Source organism: Arachis stenosperma, chromosome 10, assembly GCF_014773155.1.
Source record: "Arachis stenosperma cultivar V10309 chromosome 10, arast.V10309.gnm1.PFL2, whole genome shotgun sequence".
NCBI classification, from domain to species: domain Eukaryota; kingdom Viridiplantae; phylum Streptophyta; class Magnoliopsida; order Fabales; family Fabaceae; genus Arachis; species Arachis stenosperma.
Genome location: NC_080386.1, coordinates 33,844,949 through 33,866,841, shown reverse-complemented (window position 1 = coordinate 33,866,841; position 21,893 = coordinate 33,844,949). Strand labels below are relative to the sequence as shown.

Genomic DNA, 21,893 nt, shown 5'->3' with positions numbered 1-21,893 from the left:
TGTTAACGAACATACATGAATGAGGTTAGCAGTTGATATTGTATTGGGGAGACACAATCCATATCGAGCTGAAATTGGCCGAAAAGTTGTAGAATATTGGGACAAAATATGTATAAAATCATCCAAAAAGATTAAGAAGATGACTGACCAGATGGATGCTACTACAAGCCTTACCATATAAAATGTACTCGGCCAAGATGTACCTTTTTTGGTGGCCAATTATGGGATATTTTTTGTTTTTTGGGTTTTTTTTAGATCATATGATGCTGGAATGATTAAACATTATAACAGGAGTATTTGATGTAAAATGCCCCTTTAGTTCCAACCAACATGTTTCCAATGATGGACTGTTTGGTTGATATAAAGAGGCACCTTTGGTAAACCTTTTTGATTGGGTTATGGGCGTATATGACATGGCCCTTTTGTTGTCTCCGACTTTTGGTCCCTTAGGAATTCAGTGGGTTGAGTGTTTTATGTGGGTACACAATTAATAAGAGAAAATATGGCTTCATTTTTTAGGCTATCCCAACCTTCTTAAATTTAATAAAATTTTTTATCTTAAATAATTTTTTACAAAATCACTAACAATTTAAGTTGTACTTAAATTAAAAAACAAAATGTTCAATTAATGTTCAATTAATTAACTAATATAGAAAATTTAATTATTCTTATCTGACTTTATTTATTTATTGTTTCTACTAAATCAATTTTAATAAAAAAATTTTACTAAAAAATACAAAAAAATTAAACTATATTTTATTTTGAAATAAACATAATGTACTAAGATATGTATATATATATTAAGTCAATATCTAATAATACTCACAAAAATGGGTCGTGATATTACTAAATTAAATAAAACTTCTTATCGGAAGTAATTGCAGATTCTAAAGATTAAATCATTTTCGATGACTCAATTTACAATGAATCACCTATAGTAGGAACTGACCAAGCTGATATGTTGTGACCGTCTTGTTATTACATACGGACCAAACAATTTAATAGGATTTTTTGATCATGGTACAACAAACTCCCATCAATGTGGAATACTTACCTTGGAATACTTCTTCACACTTATATCTGCTACATAACTGTGTTACCATTACTTAGCCCCTTGCAACCAAACTTTCTCAACCCAAGAAAGCACCTAATATCAGTCATTCATCCAGTTTTGCGTTTTTCTCCCTACACAATAGCTTATTTGAGCACCCATGTTGTATTAACAGTATCACCTTATGTAAATTCTTTAATAAAACATATGAAAAAGTTGAACATACAAATACGACTGAAAATGCAACATTGCTTCTGGCTACAGTAATTAACAGTATTACACCCAAACTTCTGCCGAATTATGAATCCTTTTCATGCAACGACAAACAACTCAACAGGAGAAACAAGATAAGGTCAAACATATCGGTCCCCATGCCAGTATATATGGATTAGTTTAACATAAAAGCAACATTAAAGGGCTACGGATGGTTGCAACAAACCCTATCACACAAAAGTATCCCATACTAACCACCATACGGTTGGATGGAACACTCGAACGAATGTTCCACTCATCTACACTAGTTTAGAGAAGTTGTGGAGTAGTTCCTGAACCTGAAACAGTGTCATTTACCAAACTCGTGTTCAACATGGCACACCCTATTACCCTAACAAACTAATTATTTATGCGTGCAGTTACAAACCTGTTGATTTGGACCAATACCGTCGCTAGTTCCGAATGACTATTGCCCACGGTATTTGCAAAATACAACCGTCTTAATCAGTTCTACCTGCGGCATTTGAAGAGACCCACCTTCGAACACATCTTCTACCCCGATAGTTTAATCATTGGATCCGGTCGCGTCCAGTTCAGCCAGCTAAATAACTCACAATTGTTACCAATTCACATATCAGTAAAAGGTTCTTCACATCAAAAACCTTAATTTAGATGCCCTTGTTGGCTAGTATCTAAGCAAATAAAAACCTTCACGCGTTACGAACAAATAAATTTATATAAAATTCTAAATTACCTCCTCACTTTGTCCCTCGTCCTTAGCCGAATTGAATGTATCCACTCAGGCTTTTTTTTCCCGACGAGGCCTTCCGTCTGTGCAAGTCCTCTTAGTATGCCCCGGCTTGTTACAGTTGGCACACTGTCTCTTGGACGCCTTCCTCTGATGACCCATTGGTGCTCCCTTTGTTCGCACAACAACAGGATCTCGAATTTCACCACGTGCCTTAGAGTTCGTAGGATGGACACATTTGGCCAACTCTGATTCCAAGGTTGCACATAGTTGGCGAATCCCCTCCAAAACAACAGCAAATAACCCAACCTGCTGGGCCCCTAAAAAGAACAACCATCGGGACGCCGAACGAAGTGCTCCATGGCGAAGTAAAAACCCTCTATCACCCTCGTCATCTGTTTTCTCGGCGTATGCGTCTAATGATTTTGCTTCTTTGGTCCAACGCTTCAACACTAGACTACTAGGTATTGTCAACAAGTGTTCATGCTTCATCACAAAAAATATATGTTTGCATGGAAACCCCTGAATTCTCCAAAAATTACAACCACATTCTAATTTACCCATGTTCTTATCACATAAAACTATAATGTGACAGCTTGGATGACTGTACTCCTCAACTGTGTACACCTTCATGGTCAACAACCTCCTCACCCCAATAAAATTAACTGAAGAACACTCTGAATCTCCCGTTTAGCATCTACAAATACCGCTCTTGTGTAAACAGAAGCTGCATGACGCTCAAGGGTTTCCAGCGAGGTTGTCAGCACCGGTTCGCTATAAATAGACCTGAACTGTGCCAGCAATTCATTGTTCCTATACTCTCGCATAAGAAGTTCTAGATTCTAAACAAGCTCCAACATACTATGTTTTGATTCAAGGAAATTCTTGCACACTGAATTTATCCCTTCGCACCGGGATGTTGTCCGATACCCGGCACAGAATTTCTCACACAGGAAAGTGTTTGCCCACATCTCCTTTTCCCGTAAACTTGGTTCCACCATAGTGCATCCTGCAAGCCATAATCGGCTGCGGCCTAAGCCCACTCTGCCTCAAAGTCCTCAACCCTCATTTCAGAATAAATCCATCGATTAAAAAGCCAACGTAAATTGTCATCCTTCACGTTTGACGTGACATTCTTCTTAAAGTGCCAAGCACATAACCTATGCGTGGCATTTGGAAAAATTATTTGTACGGCTTCTCAAATTGAGTCATCACTGTCTGTGACAACAACAAACGGCTGCTTGCTGCACATCACCTCCAAGAAATTCTCCAACAGCCACGTATATGATGCAATGCTCTCATCTAACACCAAACCAAACCCAAAAATACATGTTTGCTTGTGGTTATTACATCTTGAGAAAATCACCAGTGGCCTCTTGTATTTGTTCTTCTTGTAGGTTGAGTCAAATGCAAGTACGTCTCCAAAGTATTGGTAATCTTTCCTGTTGCCACCGTCGGCCCAAAGTAAATTCGCTAGCATCTCGTCGTCTGTCACTTTATACCTTGCCATCGAAGTCGGGTCTGCATCGACTTTATCCTCCAAGTACACTATAGCTGCGTTCGCGTCTCCGTCAACTATCTTTGCATGACGCCTCTTATCCACGTAGTTGTAAGCATCTTTCTTCAAAAAACCTACCAATGAATACCCTTCAGATACTCCAGCCATGTACCGCATTATCTTTGCCGTGGAGATGCCACAACCTTGAAACCCATCTAATTGGGCTTTCGCAGCATCCGTCACCGAACGAAAACCTGTAATTAGATGAACCATTCCAGGATGAGTCATGTCGTGGTTGTGGTTCAAAATGATTTTCTTGACCTTCCACAATGAGCTTTCCTTATCTAAATATATACAGATTCTTGCTTCACAATTCGTCATTGTCTCTGGCTTGTGAGACCTCTTCCTGTCGATCCTGTTATAATGTTTCTTATCTCTCTGTCCCTCTCTATTGCAAAAAAATCTTCTCTGAACCAAATTACCCTTCTCATCCTTGAACATATCTCCCCTTCTAATACCAAACCTGTAGAATTTTCCTAATCTCTTATAAAACACGTATGCATCACCTTCGCTACGAAACACCTTCCTTAAAATATCATTTTTCGTTATATCGGCTACATCTCCAAAATCGACTGCGCCCATCACACATGCCCCCTCGTCACACATTGCATTAATGTCAACAGCTTGGGGAACGTCCATCAAAATATTCACAACGCAGTGCCAAATTCTTAAAGCAGGCCTGCAAATTAAGCTCAAATGAAAAAAAATCCAACAATATTGCACAAAACCAACCACATAAATCTCGTGTCCCCCAAATAAAACGTTAGCTTCTGAGGTCTATGAACCCACTACAATATACCATTTTGTTATCTTAAATACATGCAATGATACACTCCAATGACAGCAATCAAATGAACTCCAACAAAAGTGACCAGTGCTAGTTGCCACACAGCACCGAAGCCCACAGCAAACTCAGAAATAAATGTGCTAACGTAGTCAAAATACTATCCATGTCTTACTAATAACAAGAAGAGAAAAACTCAACCTCTTGAACTCAATAATTACATCACCTATCCAACCAGATAATTGCATCGAAGTTATTATAAACTGCTTTCAAGGCCTAGAAGCAGTGTGAAATTAAACACATGAAGCGTATAATAAATCAAAAGATCATGAATTGCAAATTATTTAACAACAACACAAGTTACGAACAACGAAACATGATCAAACATTCAACACTTTTCAACCAAATTTTAACTAGGCTCGTCGCAATGATTAACAACAACAAAAAGTAATGAACGAACAGTGAATAAGTTACATAGCTAGGCAGTGCACATTTAAATTTTAAAGGTTATGGACGGAGTAAAAATACTATCCATGTCTTACTAATAACAAGAATAGAAAAACTCAACCTCTTGAACTCAAAACTTACATCACCTATCCAAGCAGATTATTGCATCGCAGTTATCATAAACTGATTTCAAGGCCTAGAAGCAGTGTGAAATTAAACACATAAAGCGTATAATAAATCAGAAGATCACGAATTGCAAATTATTTAACAAGAACACAAGTTACGAACAACAAAACATGATTAAACATTCAACACTTTTCAACTCAATTTTAACCAGGCTCGTCACAATGATTAACAACAACAAAAAATAATGAATGAACAGTGAATCAGTTACATAGGCAGTGCAAATTTAAAATTTAAAGGTTCTGAACGCAGTAAAATTACTATCGATGTCTTACTAATAAGAAGAACAGGAAAACTCAACCTCTTGAACTCAAAACTTACATCACCTATCCAAGCAGATTATTGCATCGCAGTTATCATAAACTGATTTTAAGGCCTAGAAGCGGTGTGAAATTAAACACATGAAGCATATAATAAATCAAAAGATCACGAATTGCAAATTATTTAACAAGAACACAAGTTACGAACAACGAAACATGATTAAACATTCAACACTTTTCAACCAAATTTTAACCAGGCTCGTCACAATGATTAACAACAACAAAAAATAATGAACAAGCAGTGAATCAGTTACATACGTAGTGCAAATTTAAATTTTAATGGTTCTGAATTTAGAATTCATAATCAAATACAATCAGTGTGCAACGCCAATCAACCAAACACTGACTGAGCATTAAGTTCTGGTTCTCTAATTGGGAAGCAACAAATTCAAGCTACAGCAACAAATTTAACAAACCCTAGTAAAGTTCCGATTTATCGCAACATTTACATTAGCAACATGCCAAATTTATTGAATACAATTTCAGCAACATACAACTATAGGACGAGAAGGGAAATCTGAACAATATGGAACATGGTAGGCATGGTGTAGAGACTCACCAACAGGCGACTGCGACTCCGTGACCACCCCTCGGGAGGCAAGCAATCAGGATTTTCCACGAGTTCCTTCTCCCGCCGGCGACGAGAAAGCCGAAACACGAGAACCCAGTAATTGCGACGACACTCTGGTGACACTGGGAGGCAGAATCGACACCTACAGGCACGGACGGCGGGCAGCAACCACCATGCAGAGCTAGACCACTCACTGGTGAATGGAAGCGCGAGCAGCCTAGCACAGGTCGGACAGGCGAGCAGCGAACGCGGAGGAGACAGGGATAGGAACGAGAGCACCACAGTGGAATTCCTTGGGTGTGACAAACGGCGGGGTGCGGTGTACCACTCCCACTGATGGCGACAAGTGATGGTGGAGGCTAGGGTTAGCTTACTGCGGCGGAGGCTAGGGGAAGTAGCTACTTTCTGCAGGAAAGAGTTGGAGAAGGGGGGATAACGCGTGCAATCCCTTTTCCCCCTTTCAAGTAACGAAACGATGTCGTCTTCTGTGAACCGTTCGGTTTAGATCCGGTCTGACAGGCCGGTTCGGTTCGACTGTTCTTAATGGTTTATAATTGGACGGTCTTCCACAGATCACCGGCCCGGAAAGACTTTCGGAAGTTACATAAGCTTAGCCACATTTCTTGGAAATTAAAAAATCGGTTAACCCAGACAAGTCCAAAAATATTTTTAGCCCATTTCCTTTTTAATGTTATCTTTGTCGCACTTTTCTCAACAAGAAAACTTATTCTGCACACTTGCATAAAAAAATGTGACCTAAACCCAAAACCCACTCATGGCCACATACACAGAAAAAAATAAAACTTGCCCAATAGCCCCAACATGCCAAAAAAAATTAACATCTAATTAGACTTATTAATTTTTCTGCAGTGTGCAGTACAACTGCAAACCCGCTGTTTCTCCCTGACCAAGTGTCCCATCAGCTAAACTTGTCACTATGCCCAACCAAAACGTGTTCACATAAGAAGCTTGCCACATAATATCCACAGGTGTGGATTTTTTTTCACATCCACACCATAGAACTTCCCTAAAAAAAGACGCTAGAAGCAAATGTGTTCAAAAAGCAGGCTTCTTTATAATATAGTGGCGGCCATAGAGAAAAAAGAAATGCGTCATCTTGTAATTTCTACCGGATCAGATTGAAGTTGAAAGTCGGTTTAATCATGCTTTGGGACCTAAACATTCCAATAGCCATGATTAATTTCTATTAGGTAGCGTTTGGTGGAGAGACAGAGACGAACAGACTGAGACTGAGAGATAGAGACTAAGAGATAGAGATTGAAATAAATTTCAGTATTTTATTTGGTGCAAAATGAGAGACAGAAATTGAAACAAGAATAAAACTCTAATTTAATTTGCACAAAGGATAAAATTAGAATTAATTAATTAAAATGAGGGTATTTAAGGTATAAAATGTTATTAAAGTTTCAGTCTCTATCTCTAAAAATTTTAGTCCCCTGTGTCCCTACTTTTTAAAGGTACTGAAATACTAAAATTTTAGAGATAGAGATACAAATTTTAGTACCAGTCTCTAAACCAACAAACATAATACTGAGTCTCAATCTCTCAGTCTCTGTCTCAGTACCTCAAAACAAATGCTACCTTAGATACACAAAATATTTATCCAGCCTTTATTAAAAATTCATCATCTTTAAAACAATCAATGTTGTTGGTTTTCACTCTCTAAAATTGTCAACGGTAAGAATCTTATTAGAGAATTATTCTTGATCATTTTAACTATCACTTTGCTTTAGCCACCACCGACATTACTTATATACATTAGTAGTTATTTATCTATTTTTCTGTTTGTTTCTCTGTATATAATTTTATATCAATAAATTATACAAATTTTAATAAATTTTATAAGAGCAATTAAATTTTTAAACAGTATTAACAATCATTTATACTATAATGGTTATTCATGACTTAAGAATAAAGCTAAAGCAATCATAACGTATTATAATAATAATTTGACATATACAATATTATAGAAATTGAGATACTTATCGCACACAATATACGTACTTAATTTTATCGCACGGTTGTTAGAACGATTATATTATATAAAATAGAATATTGAGCAACAATAAATAAATATAAACATAACTAATGAACTATAACTTAAATTATATAGTCTCTTTATATGTTTTATTTTTATTTTTAAAAAATAAATATAAACATAAACTAAATATGAACAAAAATAAAAATAATGAGATTAATAAGTAATAATATATGTTTGACTAAAAATAAAAAATAAAAATATAAAAAAAGTTAGAATAATTTTTATTATTAAAAAGATAACAGACGTAATAATTCTTTTAAAAATTAATTATCTTATGTATTTTTTTATTTATGTATGTTCTATTTAATTTTTACAAGGATCATTTTAAATAAATTAAATATATAATTTATAATGTTTTACGCATTTGCATAAATTTTACACGTCACGGATAGAGAGTAGTCAAAATCATAAAAAAACACAATTCGAATACCTTATATCTAGGATACACTCAGTTTAAAAATTCATGCAAAAGTCGAATACACTATATCCATGATACAATCATAATGTATGAATTGCAATTAATTAGCCGCTTAATTAATTAATTTAATTTTTTAAAATGTGTTTAAAAATTTAAAATATTAATTAAAAAATTTAAATATAATATTTAGATTTAATAAATTTTTTGAAGAGAAAAAATGTAATTTTTTATAGAATATTGTGTAAAAACGTGTAATGGTAAATTAGTCGATAGTACCAGTTTAAGTCTGTCTGATACTGTGTGAGAATGATAAAAATTATAGAAAAACTTAAAAAAATAATTAAAGTTAAAAATCGGACGCTAATTCTAAAAGTCAAAATTGGACCAAATTGAAAAAAAAATCACTAACGGGTCGGGTTATACCGGGCCCAAGTTAGACCCAAACTCAACATATATAAGTTCATTAATGAGACCCATTCAACTCATAACTCACCTAAGATTGGGGGTTGTCCAATCCACTGACCATAAAAAAAACACAAGTGTGCAGCTGAAGCAAGGAAGAGAGCAAGGGTTACAAAAATACTATTCACATCTAATTTCATTTAATCGTATCTTGAGTTACGGTACTCCGATTTGCGAATAGTTTGCGACCACGCGAAACTCTTGCCGAGTCCGTTAGTTTCATCTAACCAAAGTGGTAAAATTTTCGAAAATCTCTGTCCAATTTGGTAAGTGGGAAAACATATGGTTGTGGTGGCGGGCATGAATGGTGAGTTTTGGTGTGGTTTTGAATGTTTATGAATTAGTTTTGGTAGTGAAGTATTGATATTTAGAGAACCTTACTGATTTTTTAAAACTTGATTTTTGGTAAGATTTTTGAAAATTACTGCCCCGTTTTTAGCTATTGAGAATTTCGAAATTTTGGATTTTGGTTTGAGTGGATTTTTGTGATTTTGGGTGTTTAGGTACACTAAGTAAGGTAAACTTGGTTTTGTGGTAAGATAAGCTTGCTCTTATCCCTTGTGAAATTGTGTATTTAGGAGCCCTAAGTATTGATTTGTGGTAAATCAATGTGTATAGCTTGAAAAATTTGATTGTTGATGCTTGTTGGAGTTGATTGGTGGATTGGTTGATGCTTGGAGCCTTGATTTGGACTCAAATTTAGTATGTGGTGCATATTGGGAATCGGCCAAGGTATAATTTCGATTTTCTCTATGTAATATGTAATATTTCTAGATACTTAGGCTAGTGGACTGATGAGATGTGATTCGCGCCGATTTGAAATTTCTCAAAACAAGAATCACTTAGTCGGTAGCATAGTCCAAACCGGCAATTAGATCTCATCAATCAGAGTTTAAAATTTTTAATACAAATTAACCAAAAGTAATTAAACCTCGTGTCGTCTTTCCTAGAAACTAGTGCCAACAAGTGCATAAAATTGGTTGTGAGAACAAAGGGGTTTTCAATAATGAAGCAAGCAATAAAGAAATAAAAGAACAATTAAAATTGCAATTAATAAACTAATGAAGGAATAAAAGAACTATGTATGTAATATGAACAAGTAAAGCTCAAAATTGATGGAAAAGTGGTTCAAAACATAAATGGAACCTTGACTTAGGATGAGTTATGGAACTCCTTCCTTGTCATAACCACAACTACGATAATTATGATAAATTAATCTCACTAAGTCAACCTTTAACATCGAAGAGTAAGTCAAGTGAGCATAATTGTTATTAATCCACAAATCCTAGCTAACTTACTAATTACCTTAGTAAGTTACTAGCATTAGTGGAAACAATAACAACTAACAATCCAAGGATTATCACTAAATATTAGACATTATAACTCTAGTAATCTATATACTCATTTTTCCAAGTCAAGGGGTGAAAATCTATCCCCATAATCAAAATTGGCATTTCATCAAACACATGGAGGGCACAATCAATAAACATGGCAAAATTAGAAAAATAATGAAAACTATGAACCACAAAAGAATAAAATCAACAATGACAATCCAATAAACACATAAAAACCATCAAACATCAAATTCATTAACCAAAACTCAAAATTGCAAAACTATGTACATATTGACAAGAGAAATGAAAATATAAGAAAGTGTAGAACAACTACTGTAATAAAAAAGGAATTAAAAAATACTTACAATGAGATAGCAAAATCCAAGATCAAAATTGAACTAAAAATGCTTCATTGAAAACCTAATTAAAAGCCTAATAGAGAATTTGTATACTACACTACTCCTACTCCTACTATGTGTTTTCCTAATCTAAAAGTGAGCTCTCTTTTGATATGTGTTGTTGCCCACTTCATATAGCATCCAAAATCAGCTTCAGCCTTTCAGAAATGGGCCAAAAAGCCCCTCAAATTGAGAGCCACGTGACTTTTTAATGAAGTCACGCGTTGGTACCTCTGCGTATGCATAGGCATGTGTATACGCACACATGCTGATTTTTCTTCTGTGTGTACGCATAGAAGTTGTGCATGGGCACACTTGCTGATTTCCATTATGTGCGTGGGCACAGGTGCTGATTTTGACCCTTGTGCGTAGGCACGGATGGTGTGCGTGGGCACACTCTGAAATATTTTTCTCCTTTGTTTTATTAATATTTTCTCCCAATTCTATGCTTTTCTTTCACTCTTATCAAGTCATTCCAACCTATTACACCTGAAATCACTCATCGAAACCATCAAGGCATCGAATGGAGTGAAAGTGGAATAAAATTGATTAAATTAAGCGTAAAACAGCATGTTTTCACAATTAAACACAATTTAGAGAGAAAACATAAAAGCATGCTATTTAGATTATTAAATATGGGTTTATATGATGAAATTCACTCAAATCAATCCAAAATTCATCGTCAAATATGGATTCATCATGGACCATAGGATAGGTTTGAATTGTTGATAGTGGATTATGATTATTGATGTTTGTGATGATTTTGGATGAATTATGACGATAACTATTGATGTTCGGGTGAATAATGATAACTATGTGAATTATAATGAAATATGATGAATTGTGTTCATGAAAAGTCAAATTGTGTAAAATTGTAAAGGTTGGAATCTTGATTGAGAACTTCGGGAGTTTTGTTGAATTATGTTTGGAAAGTTGAATGAAATATATTTAAAATGATGAGGAAGTTAATTGGTAAGTGGAAAAACATATGGTTGTGATGGTGCGCATGAATGGTGAGTTTTTGGTGTGGTTTTGAATGTTTACGAATTTGTTTAGTTTTGAAGTTTTGAGATTTAGAGAACTTTGCTGATTTTGTAAAACTTGATTTTTAGCAAACTTTGATGGATCATAACTTGAGCCTTAAATCTTTAAATTTGATGAATTTTGTTTTAAATTAAAGGTTGTTTTAAGAGCTTTAAATTGATATAAAGTTTGAGGAAAATGGATTTTTGTAGAGGAAGTTATGAACATTTAAAGTTTGGTGTTTAAAACTGAAATTCTGTAGAATTGAAAATTTTCTAAGTCTAGTGAGGTTTACGTATGGGACACAGTGCATGTGACGCGAGCATGCTATCTGGGTTGGGTATCTCGCGTAAACGGGCACTTCACGCATACGCAAACTATCAGAATTTTGACCCTTGCATACGCAAACTTTAACACGCGACGTGACGAGAGGGATTTATGTTGATTCGGAATTTAACAAAATAATTCCATTGATAGCATAGTCCAAACTGACAATTGATCCTCTCAATCAAAGTTTAAATAAAAAATGTCACAATCTTGGTTGTGAAATACGGGGTTCTTGATGTATGAAGCGGAAAAATTAAAAGAATTAAAGAATAAAACAACTAGCAAGAGATCAAAAAGGGAATTAATGCAATTTAAAAGAAGATAATGTCAAAACTAGTGAAAATGCGATAATTGTATAAAAGAGCCTTGACTTGGGAATGAGAATTAAGGAATTCTATCATCGTCATAACCACAACTATGGCAATTATGATGAGTTAATCTCACTTCGTCAACCCCTAATATCGAGAAGTAAGTCAAGCAAGTATAATTGACTTTAATCCGTAAGTCCTAGCTAACTTACTAATTAACTTAGTAAAAAGCTAGCATCAATAGAAACAAGAGCCAACTAACAATCCAAGAATTACCACTAAATATCGGGTATTATGACTCTAGTATCCTAGGAACTCATTTCCTAAGCCAAGGTGTGAAAATCTACTCAAAATCTATAGTTGGCATTTGCACAAACACCTTGTGGGAATAAAAACAAAGCATGATAAATTGCAAAGGAAAATGAAAAATATAACCAAACTATTCACAATATCAACAATAGAAACTAAATCAAGCATATATAAATCATAAAAGACCAAATTCATAAACAAAAGATTCAAGAAATTAAAATTGTATATATTAACAAAATAACTTGAACCATAAGAAAACAAGAGTAAGTGTGATGTAATTAAAGAGAAATTAAAGAGTACTTACAAAAGAGATGAATAAAATCCAAGATCAAAACTTGAAATTATAAAAGTCTACAATGAAACCTAATTAAAACCCTAAGAAAGCATTTCCTAAACTACAGTACTCCTACTCCTAATAATGTGTAAAAAAAAATGTAAAAGTGAACTCTCTCTTGATATGGAATGAAGTTCCCTTGATATAGCACCCAATCATCTTCAGAAACACCAAAAATTGGGCCAAAAGGCCCCTAAAATTGCAAGGCACGTGCTTCATTAATGAAGTCACGTGTTGGGACTTGTGCGTGCGCACAGGTGTATGCGTACACACACTTGCTGATTCTTCACTTATGTGTACGCACAATTGACTGTGTGCTTCTCCTTTGTTTTCTTCATGAAATCTCCTTGAAAGAGCATAACCGTCGGCTAAGAATTTCTTCTCGGTTAGAGGAAGTAACTTCATTGCAAGTATAGTTCCCAACTGACAAGTAATGCTCAAATCAAATTTAAATTGTTTTGGTTGTCACAAGTACAAACCCCAATAAAAATTAACCGAAGTATTTAAACCTCAGGTCGTCTCACAAGGAATTGCAATGAAGTGGTCAATTATTGGCTATGAAGGAACAAAGGGGTTTCATTGATAAAAAGGTCAAGAAAATAAATGACAAGGAAAGTAAAGAAAACAATTAAAGAAAGTGATTAATAAAGAGAGACATTCATGGCAAGAATTGAGAATATAGGCTTTCTATCCTAGTCACTAATAACAATAATTAACAAGAATTTATCTTATTTCGTCATCCCCAACAATGGAAGAAGGTACAATGTTATCTTCGCATAGGGAGAAAGTCAAACAAGACTAGCTAATCTCAATTCAAAAGTCCTAATCAACTTACTAATTGAATTAGCAAGAGATTAGTGTCAATGGAAACAATATTAGCTAACAACCCTAGATCACCAACATAGGTTGGATTTTAATGACTCAAGATCACCTAATTCCTCTTTCCAAGCCAAGACCTCTTTCCAAGCCAAGAATGCTCAAAGATCTACTCTAACATCCAACCAAGCATTTTGTCAAACACTTGGAAGACATAAAAGGAAAGCATAATAAATTGCAAGGAAAGATAAAATCTAACAACTACCAATTGCAAGGAAACAATAACAACAACTCAATTAACAATAAAAGAACATCAAACATAAAATTGCATTAAAGGAAACTCAAATCCAATAATAGTTCATCAACATAAAAGATGCATAAAAAGGAAAATTAACATTACAAACCTAGAGAATGAAAGTGTAGAAGAAAGAAATTGTAAAGGAAATAAGATGAAAACAAGAAATCAAGCCTAGATCTAGGATGTAAACAAGATTAAGAACCCTAATTCTGGAGAGAAAATGGAGCATCTCTCTCTAGAAACTAACCTACATGATGCTATCCTAAAACTAAGTGCTCCCCCCGTCCCTTTGCCCAAGCTTGAATTCTGCATGAAATAACCTTAGGAATGAGCTGGATTTGGGCCTGGGCAGCTCAGAAATTGCCCCCAACATTTTCACTTTAATGAGGTCACGTGCAAGAAGTGACGCGTACACGTGTACGCGTCGCTTGGCATTTTACTATCTACATGTACGCGTCACCATGCGACTTCATCTCTACGCGTGCGCATCGATGTATGCACTCCAAATCCTTGATTTTCCATGAGTTCTCCACTTTGCGTGCTTTTCTCTTCACTCTTTTGATTCATTCCTAGCCTTTTCAACCTGAATTCATCAACAAACACATCAAGGCATCTAGTGGAATCAAAGGTGAATAAAAATGACCAATTTTAAGGCCTAAAAAGCATGTTTTTACACTTAAGTACAAATTCAAGGAGAATTATAAAACCATGCTATTTCATTGAATAAATGTGAGAAAAGGTGATAGAATCCCCCAAATAAGCACAAGATAAACCACAAATTAGGGTTTATCACTCCTTTCTTCCATGCTTCCTTCCATTTTTGCCTAGCCATTCTTTTCTATTGGACCTGAAATCACTCACAAAACATATCACGGTATCCAATGGAATAAAAGTGAAATTAAAATGATCAATTTAAGTGCAAAAATGCATGTTTTTATATTTAGGTCCAATTTAGAGAGAAATCACAAACGTATGCTATTTTGGCGATTAAGTGCGAGTTTATGTGATGAAATTCGTCCAATTCGAACAAAAAATTATCATCAAATATGGACTCATCAATTCTCCCATACTTAAATAATAGCATGTCCTCATGCTATACACAAACAAGGAGAATGATCAAAGTGTGAACAACTTATTAAATGCAACTGTCTATATGCATGCAAGCATACTAAATGCTATCTATTTTTATCTATAATATAGTGTCCTATTGATTTGGTGAAAACAAACAATTAAATAACCAAGTAAGAATATAGACAAATAGGGCTAAACAAAGAAATTGTTCAATGTGATCAAAATCCAATGAATTGACTCAAGTCTCAAAATGAAGCAAATTGCAAGAATACATGATAAGAGATGTGGAAACATAGAATTGAGCAATCGAACCCTCACTGGATGTATATACACTCTAATCACTCAGTGTTTAGGGTTTAATCACTCAAGTCTCCTCTACTCATTCTTTCTAGGATTTGCTATTCATCTAACAATCAACAATTATCTTATGTATGTATGAAAATATCATGAGGACTTCTTAAGGTTGAAATAGGGTTAGGGTGAAGGTAGGATAGATTAATATAGTCAAGTGGATTACGGAATTGCATCTTTGATTAGCTCAAGTATCTCACTCAACCTATATATCAACCAAATCACAAAAATATGCAACCTAACTTCCAATTCCTCTCTTTTTATACACATTCATGCATTTTTTTTATCCAAATCCACATATGCATTCCTTATTCATAATTATTTCTTTGGGAAAATCTTTATCCCCTTTTTATTGGTATTTTTTCTATTTATTTTTTTCTTTTTTTATGACAAATGCATATGGTTAAAGCAAGTTGACACATGAATGTGCACCCATTTTCCAAAAAAATTTTCAATGCATACCCAAAAATAATCTTTTTTTTTTTTCGTTCACTACCAATATTTTTTAAAATTCTCCCACACTTAAATGACACACACACATCAACCTAAACCTATCAAAGATGCAATTCATGGTAATTCATGATTTTTTGCTTAAGGTTAGTGATGTGGTAACAATTAGAACAAAAAAGGATTAAAAAGCTCAAAATTGGCTCACAAAAGTAGATATAAGGGTTTGGCTATATGGGTAAATAAGCTTTAATTGAAATAATGGCCTCAATCATGCTAAATACATTCAAAACACCAAACAACAGAAATAAAGAATCAAGCAAATCTAATATCACAATCATAGAAGGAGCATAACATAAAAGAATAAAATAATGGTTAAAATATGCAACCACACATTAAAAGCTTAACAACTCACAAGGTTGTTTGTTCTATCTCTCTTCTATTTTCCACAAAAAACTATTCAAGCAAGCTTAGAAAATAATTCTCCGAATTAAATCAATAGAATGCCTTAAAAGAGATTTTTTGGAAATTTTTTTTTCACCGAAATTATTTCTTATGTATGTATGTATGTTGTGATGGATGCAATTTCAAAAATTCCTAGTTCTTTTCCTAATTTCCACTATCCAAAAATCATCATGAACAATTAGGACAAAATTGAACTAGGCACTATACTATTCATAACATCCAATCACAACTTCTATCTATAGCATATATACCAACTAAAAATACAAAATATAATAGCTCGAAATAAAACTATAAATAAGCTAAGATATGTATACCAATAGAAAGTGCAATGCAATAGTCAAAAGTACTCTAAATATCTACAAGAAACAAGATAAAAGAAAATAAAAATATAGTGCAAAGTGTTCGAAAAAAAAAATTTTACGTCCCAAAAGTCACGAATCCTCCCCCATACTTAAGTGTTGCACCATCCTCCATGCATGAACATAATCCGGGGAGAATGGCTCTAAAGCACTTCACCATCAGCTGGCGGATGCAGGGGTCGGGTTGCTGAAAAAATTGCCGAGTTCAATGCGGGCTCGGCATCTCCATCCTCGGCGTCCTCCTCCTCTACCGGCTCCTTGCCTTTACGGCTCATCCTCAAAAAGAATGAATAGAGTATAATTAATAATCATAAGGCAAGTGGCACAAAAAAACAAAGGATAAAGCAAATACAATATATTGGAGCCAATAGAAAACAAACAAGCATTTAATTGAGGGCGTTTGCACAGTGGTGTGGTATGATAAAGATAAGCCGTGTACATATTCCAATTACGCGTGTGGTTAGAACACACACAATGGCCGGTTGAAACGGCAACCATACAATTAAAAAGTAAGCATAAGTTCCTCAATTAAATGGACAAAGATGCGAGCAATGGATGAGCATCAATTAAAGACAAGCAAGCTTAGGCAATTACAACAAGAGTGAATTGAATTTAGGAAATATTGGGCATTGAAATTGTGCAAGTGAAAGCGCAAGATTAATAAAAGTTAGCACAACACACAATAACCAATTCAATAATGAAAAAAAATCTACTTATTCATCCTAAAAAAATAAAATAATCACATAGACAAGGTGCTTATTGCAAAAAGTGACAAACTTGATAAGAATCAAGTCAAGTTAACTCAAACAAATGCAAAGCATTAACAAGAAACAAATACCTTGTTATATGATTATATTGATTTAAAAATCATCATGAACAAGCAATTCAATTCAATTCACTAAATTCAATATGTACTTGTTAACAATTTCACCAAACAAGAAATCAAATGTCAATTTTCACATCAATTTGGTGCTATTAAATCAAAGTAATAAACAAGTAAATTATTGAAATTTCAATCTAATATAGCATCATAATCATGTAAAAGTGCACAACTCTTGCTAAGAATGCCAAACAAGGATATAGTCCAACATATATTGTAGCTACAACACATGTATTAAACTAAAAGTTCATTCAGGCATTATATCAAACACATGGTATGCAGTGCACAAATTCAACAATCTAAAGCCAAAATTCAAACATCAACAACCTATAAATCAGAGAGTAAAACACTTGCAGTTCAATAACAACTAATGAAATCATCCAAAGCTACCCTAGATTACCAAAATTAAATAAAGAAAATGAAAATTAAGTAAGCAAATAAACAAAACAAAGAAGATTAAAACCTGAAAATTGAAGGGTTGAAGAATAAGGGAGAAGAAGATATAACAGTGGCACTAGTGGTGGCCATTGTAGAGCTCACGGCGGTTGAGCTTCGCCAGAGAAAACACCGGTAGCCTAGGGAAGAAGAACAAGGCAAGCTCACTGGTGACAGAAGAGAGAGAAAAGAAAGAAGAATGGAGGAAAAGAAGGACAGGGCAGGCGGCATTGGCGGCACCGGCGGCGATTGGGTCGCCGGAAGGATGGGTGGGAAAGGGATGTGGCATCAGAACAAAGAAGAAAAGGGGTTGGGGAAGAGTTCTGGTGCAACTGGGTTTCTTTCAAATTGCTGCCCAGTTCGACGCCTGTGCGTACGCACATAGGTCTGTGCGTATGCACAAAAGGAGAAAACGCAGGGGATGCGAACACACAAGGGTGTGCGGCGCTCCTGGCAGGAAGGGTAATAGCGAGTGTACGTACCACATGGTGGTGCGTACGCACAGATGACAAAAATTGGGGGAAGTATGCGTACGCATAGGGTTGTGCATACGCACAATGCTCTTTGTTGAGTTAAGAAATTAACTAAATTAATTAATGATGACAAATATTATTTTATTAGAAAATTATCTAATTAATGTTAATTATTTGTGATTAAGTGTTGCAGGCTAAAACTTATTGTTGCAACATCCAAATACAAATCAAGATGAATCTATTCTAGTGGGCCATAAAAACAATAGAAGCCCAAAGGAGATGAATAGAAAGCAAACGGGCTGAACTTGAAAAGAACCAACCCAAGCCCGATTTGATATCACTCAAGCAAATCCCTCCAAATTGCTTTCACCTAAAGCAACATCCAATTCTTTCCTCTTCGGTCAGAACTCAAAAAGAGAGAGAAAGCTCAGTTCCTAAGCTGTTTACCAAAGAAGCAAGAAAGAGAAGGTTAAGCAAAAAGGTTGAAATCTAATCACCCACATCAAACTGTATCAAGAGAAGTCAGAAGCTAAAGGTGATTTATTTCCTTCTACATGCATCTTATTTTCTCCTCTTCATCTTCAACTCTCTACCAATCCAATTTGAGATACATGGGAAAGATCACCTCTAATCAACTTTGCTACAAATCTATGGTCAAATTTGTGACTTGGGGACCAAGTAGTATTTCAACAGCTAAGATCTGCGTTTACCATTGAAAATATTTGCTTATGCTGTCCTGTGGCTTTCAGTCAACAAAGAAGGTCAGAACTAAAGCTTCTAATTTGGGAATTAACTGGAAATGGTGATATGGTGAGTTGGTGAAGCACACAGCTCGAGGGTTGACCTTGGAGAGAGCAACTCATCAACATGCAAGGATATACAAAAGAAGATTTCTCATCATTCTGAAGCCAAGGAGAGATTGCCAGTGTTTTGAGATTTATGTTCTGAGGAGAGTTCTCTGAAGAAGTTCATCAATTTGGACAGTGCTTCCTAGTCAAAGGGGCATTCCGCCATAATGAGGAACTAAATCAGAGGCAAGCAAATCTGGTTTATCACATAGCAAATAGGCTGTTGAAGCATCAATCTCCTTCATGTTTTACAGATTGTAATTTTCTTTTCAAGATTTATCTTTCTGTAATTTCTTGAGGTAAAAGGCTGAATAAGAGAGTCATTGAAAGAGCCTAAGAGTGGAAAGAGGCAGAGAGAAACATTTGAGTGAAAAGCCTAGAGTGATTTCAGATTTCTTTAGGTTGATTCTGTGTCTTGTATCTTGTACTAGTAAGGTATCTCTTTCTTAGTTGGGTTAACACTAAGAGTGAAGAGTTAAGTATTAGCATAACCAAGTCAAGTTAGGTTAGAACTTGAGTGTGAAAGGATTGTATCAATCCTGTGGAATTGGTGTATGTAATACTTTAACTATAGTGGAAATTCCACCACTATTGTGGTGGAGACTGGATGTAGGTTGCATTGCACAAGGCAACTGAACCAAGATACATGATGGTGTCAGCTTCTTTCTTCCCTGCTATGTTCTATTTTCTGATATTCATGAGACAAAATGAAATTGTCTCATAAATTTTTCGCTGTTGAGTTCAAACAGATTCAGATTGAAAGTTTGCTTTAAAATGGTCATTTCATTAATTAAAAGAAGGTCATAGATTCAACCCCTCTTCTATAAGCCTTCCACAACCTTCAATTGGTATCAGTAGCTAAGGTCTCAAAAATCAAGTTTCACCACTTGGAGCAAAGGTCCAATGGCGAACAATTTGGGCACAACCACAGTTGCCTATACTCTAACTGAAGGCCAGTCAAACAACAGGCCTCTGATGAGCGGATAATTTATACGCTTTTTGGCATTGTTTTCATATAGTTTTTAGTAAGTTTAAGCTACTTTTAGGGACGTTTTCATTAGTTTTTATGTTAAATTCACATTTCTGGACTTCACTATGAGTTTGTGTGTTTTTCTGTGATTTCAGGTAAATTCTGACTGAAATTGAGGGATCTGAGCAAAACTCTGAAAAAGGCTGACAAAAGGACTGCTGATGTTGTTGGATTCTGACCTCCCTGCACTCGAAATGGATTTTCTGGAGTTACAGAACTCCAATTGGCGCGCTCTCAACGGCGTTGGAAAGTAGACATCCAGAGCTTTCCAGAAATATATAATAGTCCATACTTTATTCGAAGAATGACGACGTAACTTGGCGTTGAACGCCAAGTACATGCTGCTATCTGGAGTTAAACGCCAGAAAAACGTCATGATCCGGAGTTGAACGCCCAAAACACGTCATAACTCAAAGTTCAACTCCAAGAGAAGCCTCAGCTCGTGGATTGATCAAGCTCAGCCCAAGCATACACCAAGTGGGCCCCGGAAGTGGATTTATGCATCATTTACTTACTCATGTAAACCCTAGTAGCTAGTCTAGTATATATAGGACATTTATCTATTGTATTAGACATCTTTTGACCACTTTAAGTCTTTGAATCATTCGGTCACTTGATCATGGAGAGGGCTGGCCATTCGGCCATGCCTGAACCTCTTTCACTTATGTATTTTCAACGGTGGAGTTTCTACACACCATAGATTAAGGGTGTGGAGCTCTACTGTACCTCAAGTATTAATGAAGTTCTATTTTCTTTTATTCAAATCTCTCTTATTCTTATTCCAAGATATTCATTCGCACCCAAGAACATGATGAATGTGATGAGTTAGATAACCCTCATTATCATTCTCACTTATGAACGCGCGTGATTGACAACCACTTCCGTTCTACATGCAACAGAGCTTGAATGTGTATCTCTTAGATTCCCCAACAGAATCTTCGTGGTATAAGCTAGATAGATGGCGGCATTTATGAGGATCCGGAAAGTCCAACCTTGTCTGTGGTGTTCCGAGTAGGATCCTGGGAATCCGGAAAGTCTAACCTTGTCTGTGGTATTCCGAGTAGGATTCCGGTAATGAATGACTGTGACGTGCTTCAAACTTGCAAGTGCTGGGCGTTAGTGACAGACGCAAAAGAATCAATGGATTCTATTCCAGTAGGAGCGGGAACCAACCAGTGATTAGCCGTACTGTGACAGAGTGCGTGAGCATTAGTTTTCACTGCGAGGATGGGATGTAGCCATCAACCATGGGTGATGCCTCCAGACGATTAGCCGTGCGATTGACAACCGCATAGGATCATTTTCCCGAGAGGATTGAAAGTAGCCACCGCTGATGGTGAACCCCTATACACAGCTTGCCATGGAAAGGAGTAAGAAGGATTGAGTTGAAGCAGTGGGAAGGCAGGCGTCCTTGGGCCATACAGCATCTCCATCCACTTATCTGAAATTCCTACCAATGAATCTACATAAGTATTCTATCCATTTTATTATTCCTTTTTTATTTATTATTTATTCCAATAATCACAATTACCCTTTAATTTGTCTGACTGAGATCTATAAGGTGACCATA

The 21,893-nt window shown here is 35.5% G+C and overlaps 1 protein-coding gene across 1 annotated transcript; it reads right to left on the bottom strand.

Annotated features, from left to right (window-relative positions):
* Window positions 1–3,210: 3,210 nt before the first annotated feature.
* On the bottom strand, window positions 3,211–18,065 carry LOC130956967 (protein FAR1-RELATED SEQUENCE 5-like). Its single transcript, XM_057883887.1, has 2 exons — window positions 18,001–18,065; window positions 3,211–4,249 (listed from the first exon to the last, which is right to left on the bottom strand). Exons 1-2 carry the CDS (start codon window positions 18,063–18,065, stop codon window positions 3,211–3,213), a joined length of 1,104 nt encoding a protein of 367 aa, XP_057739870.1.
* Between the last annotated feature and the right edge of the window lie 3,828 nt (window positions 18,066–21,893).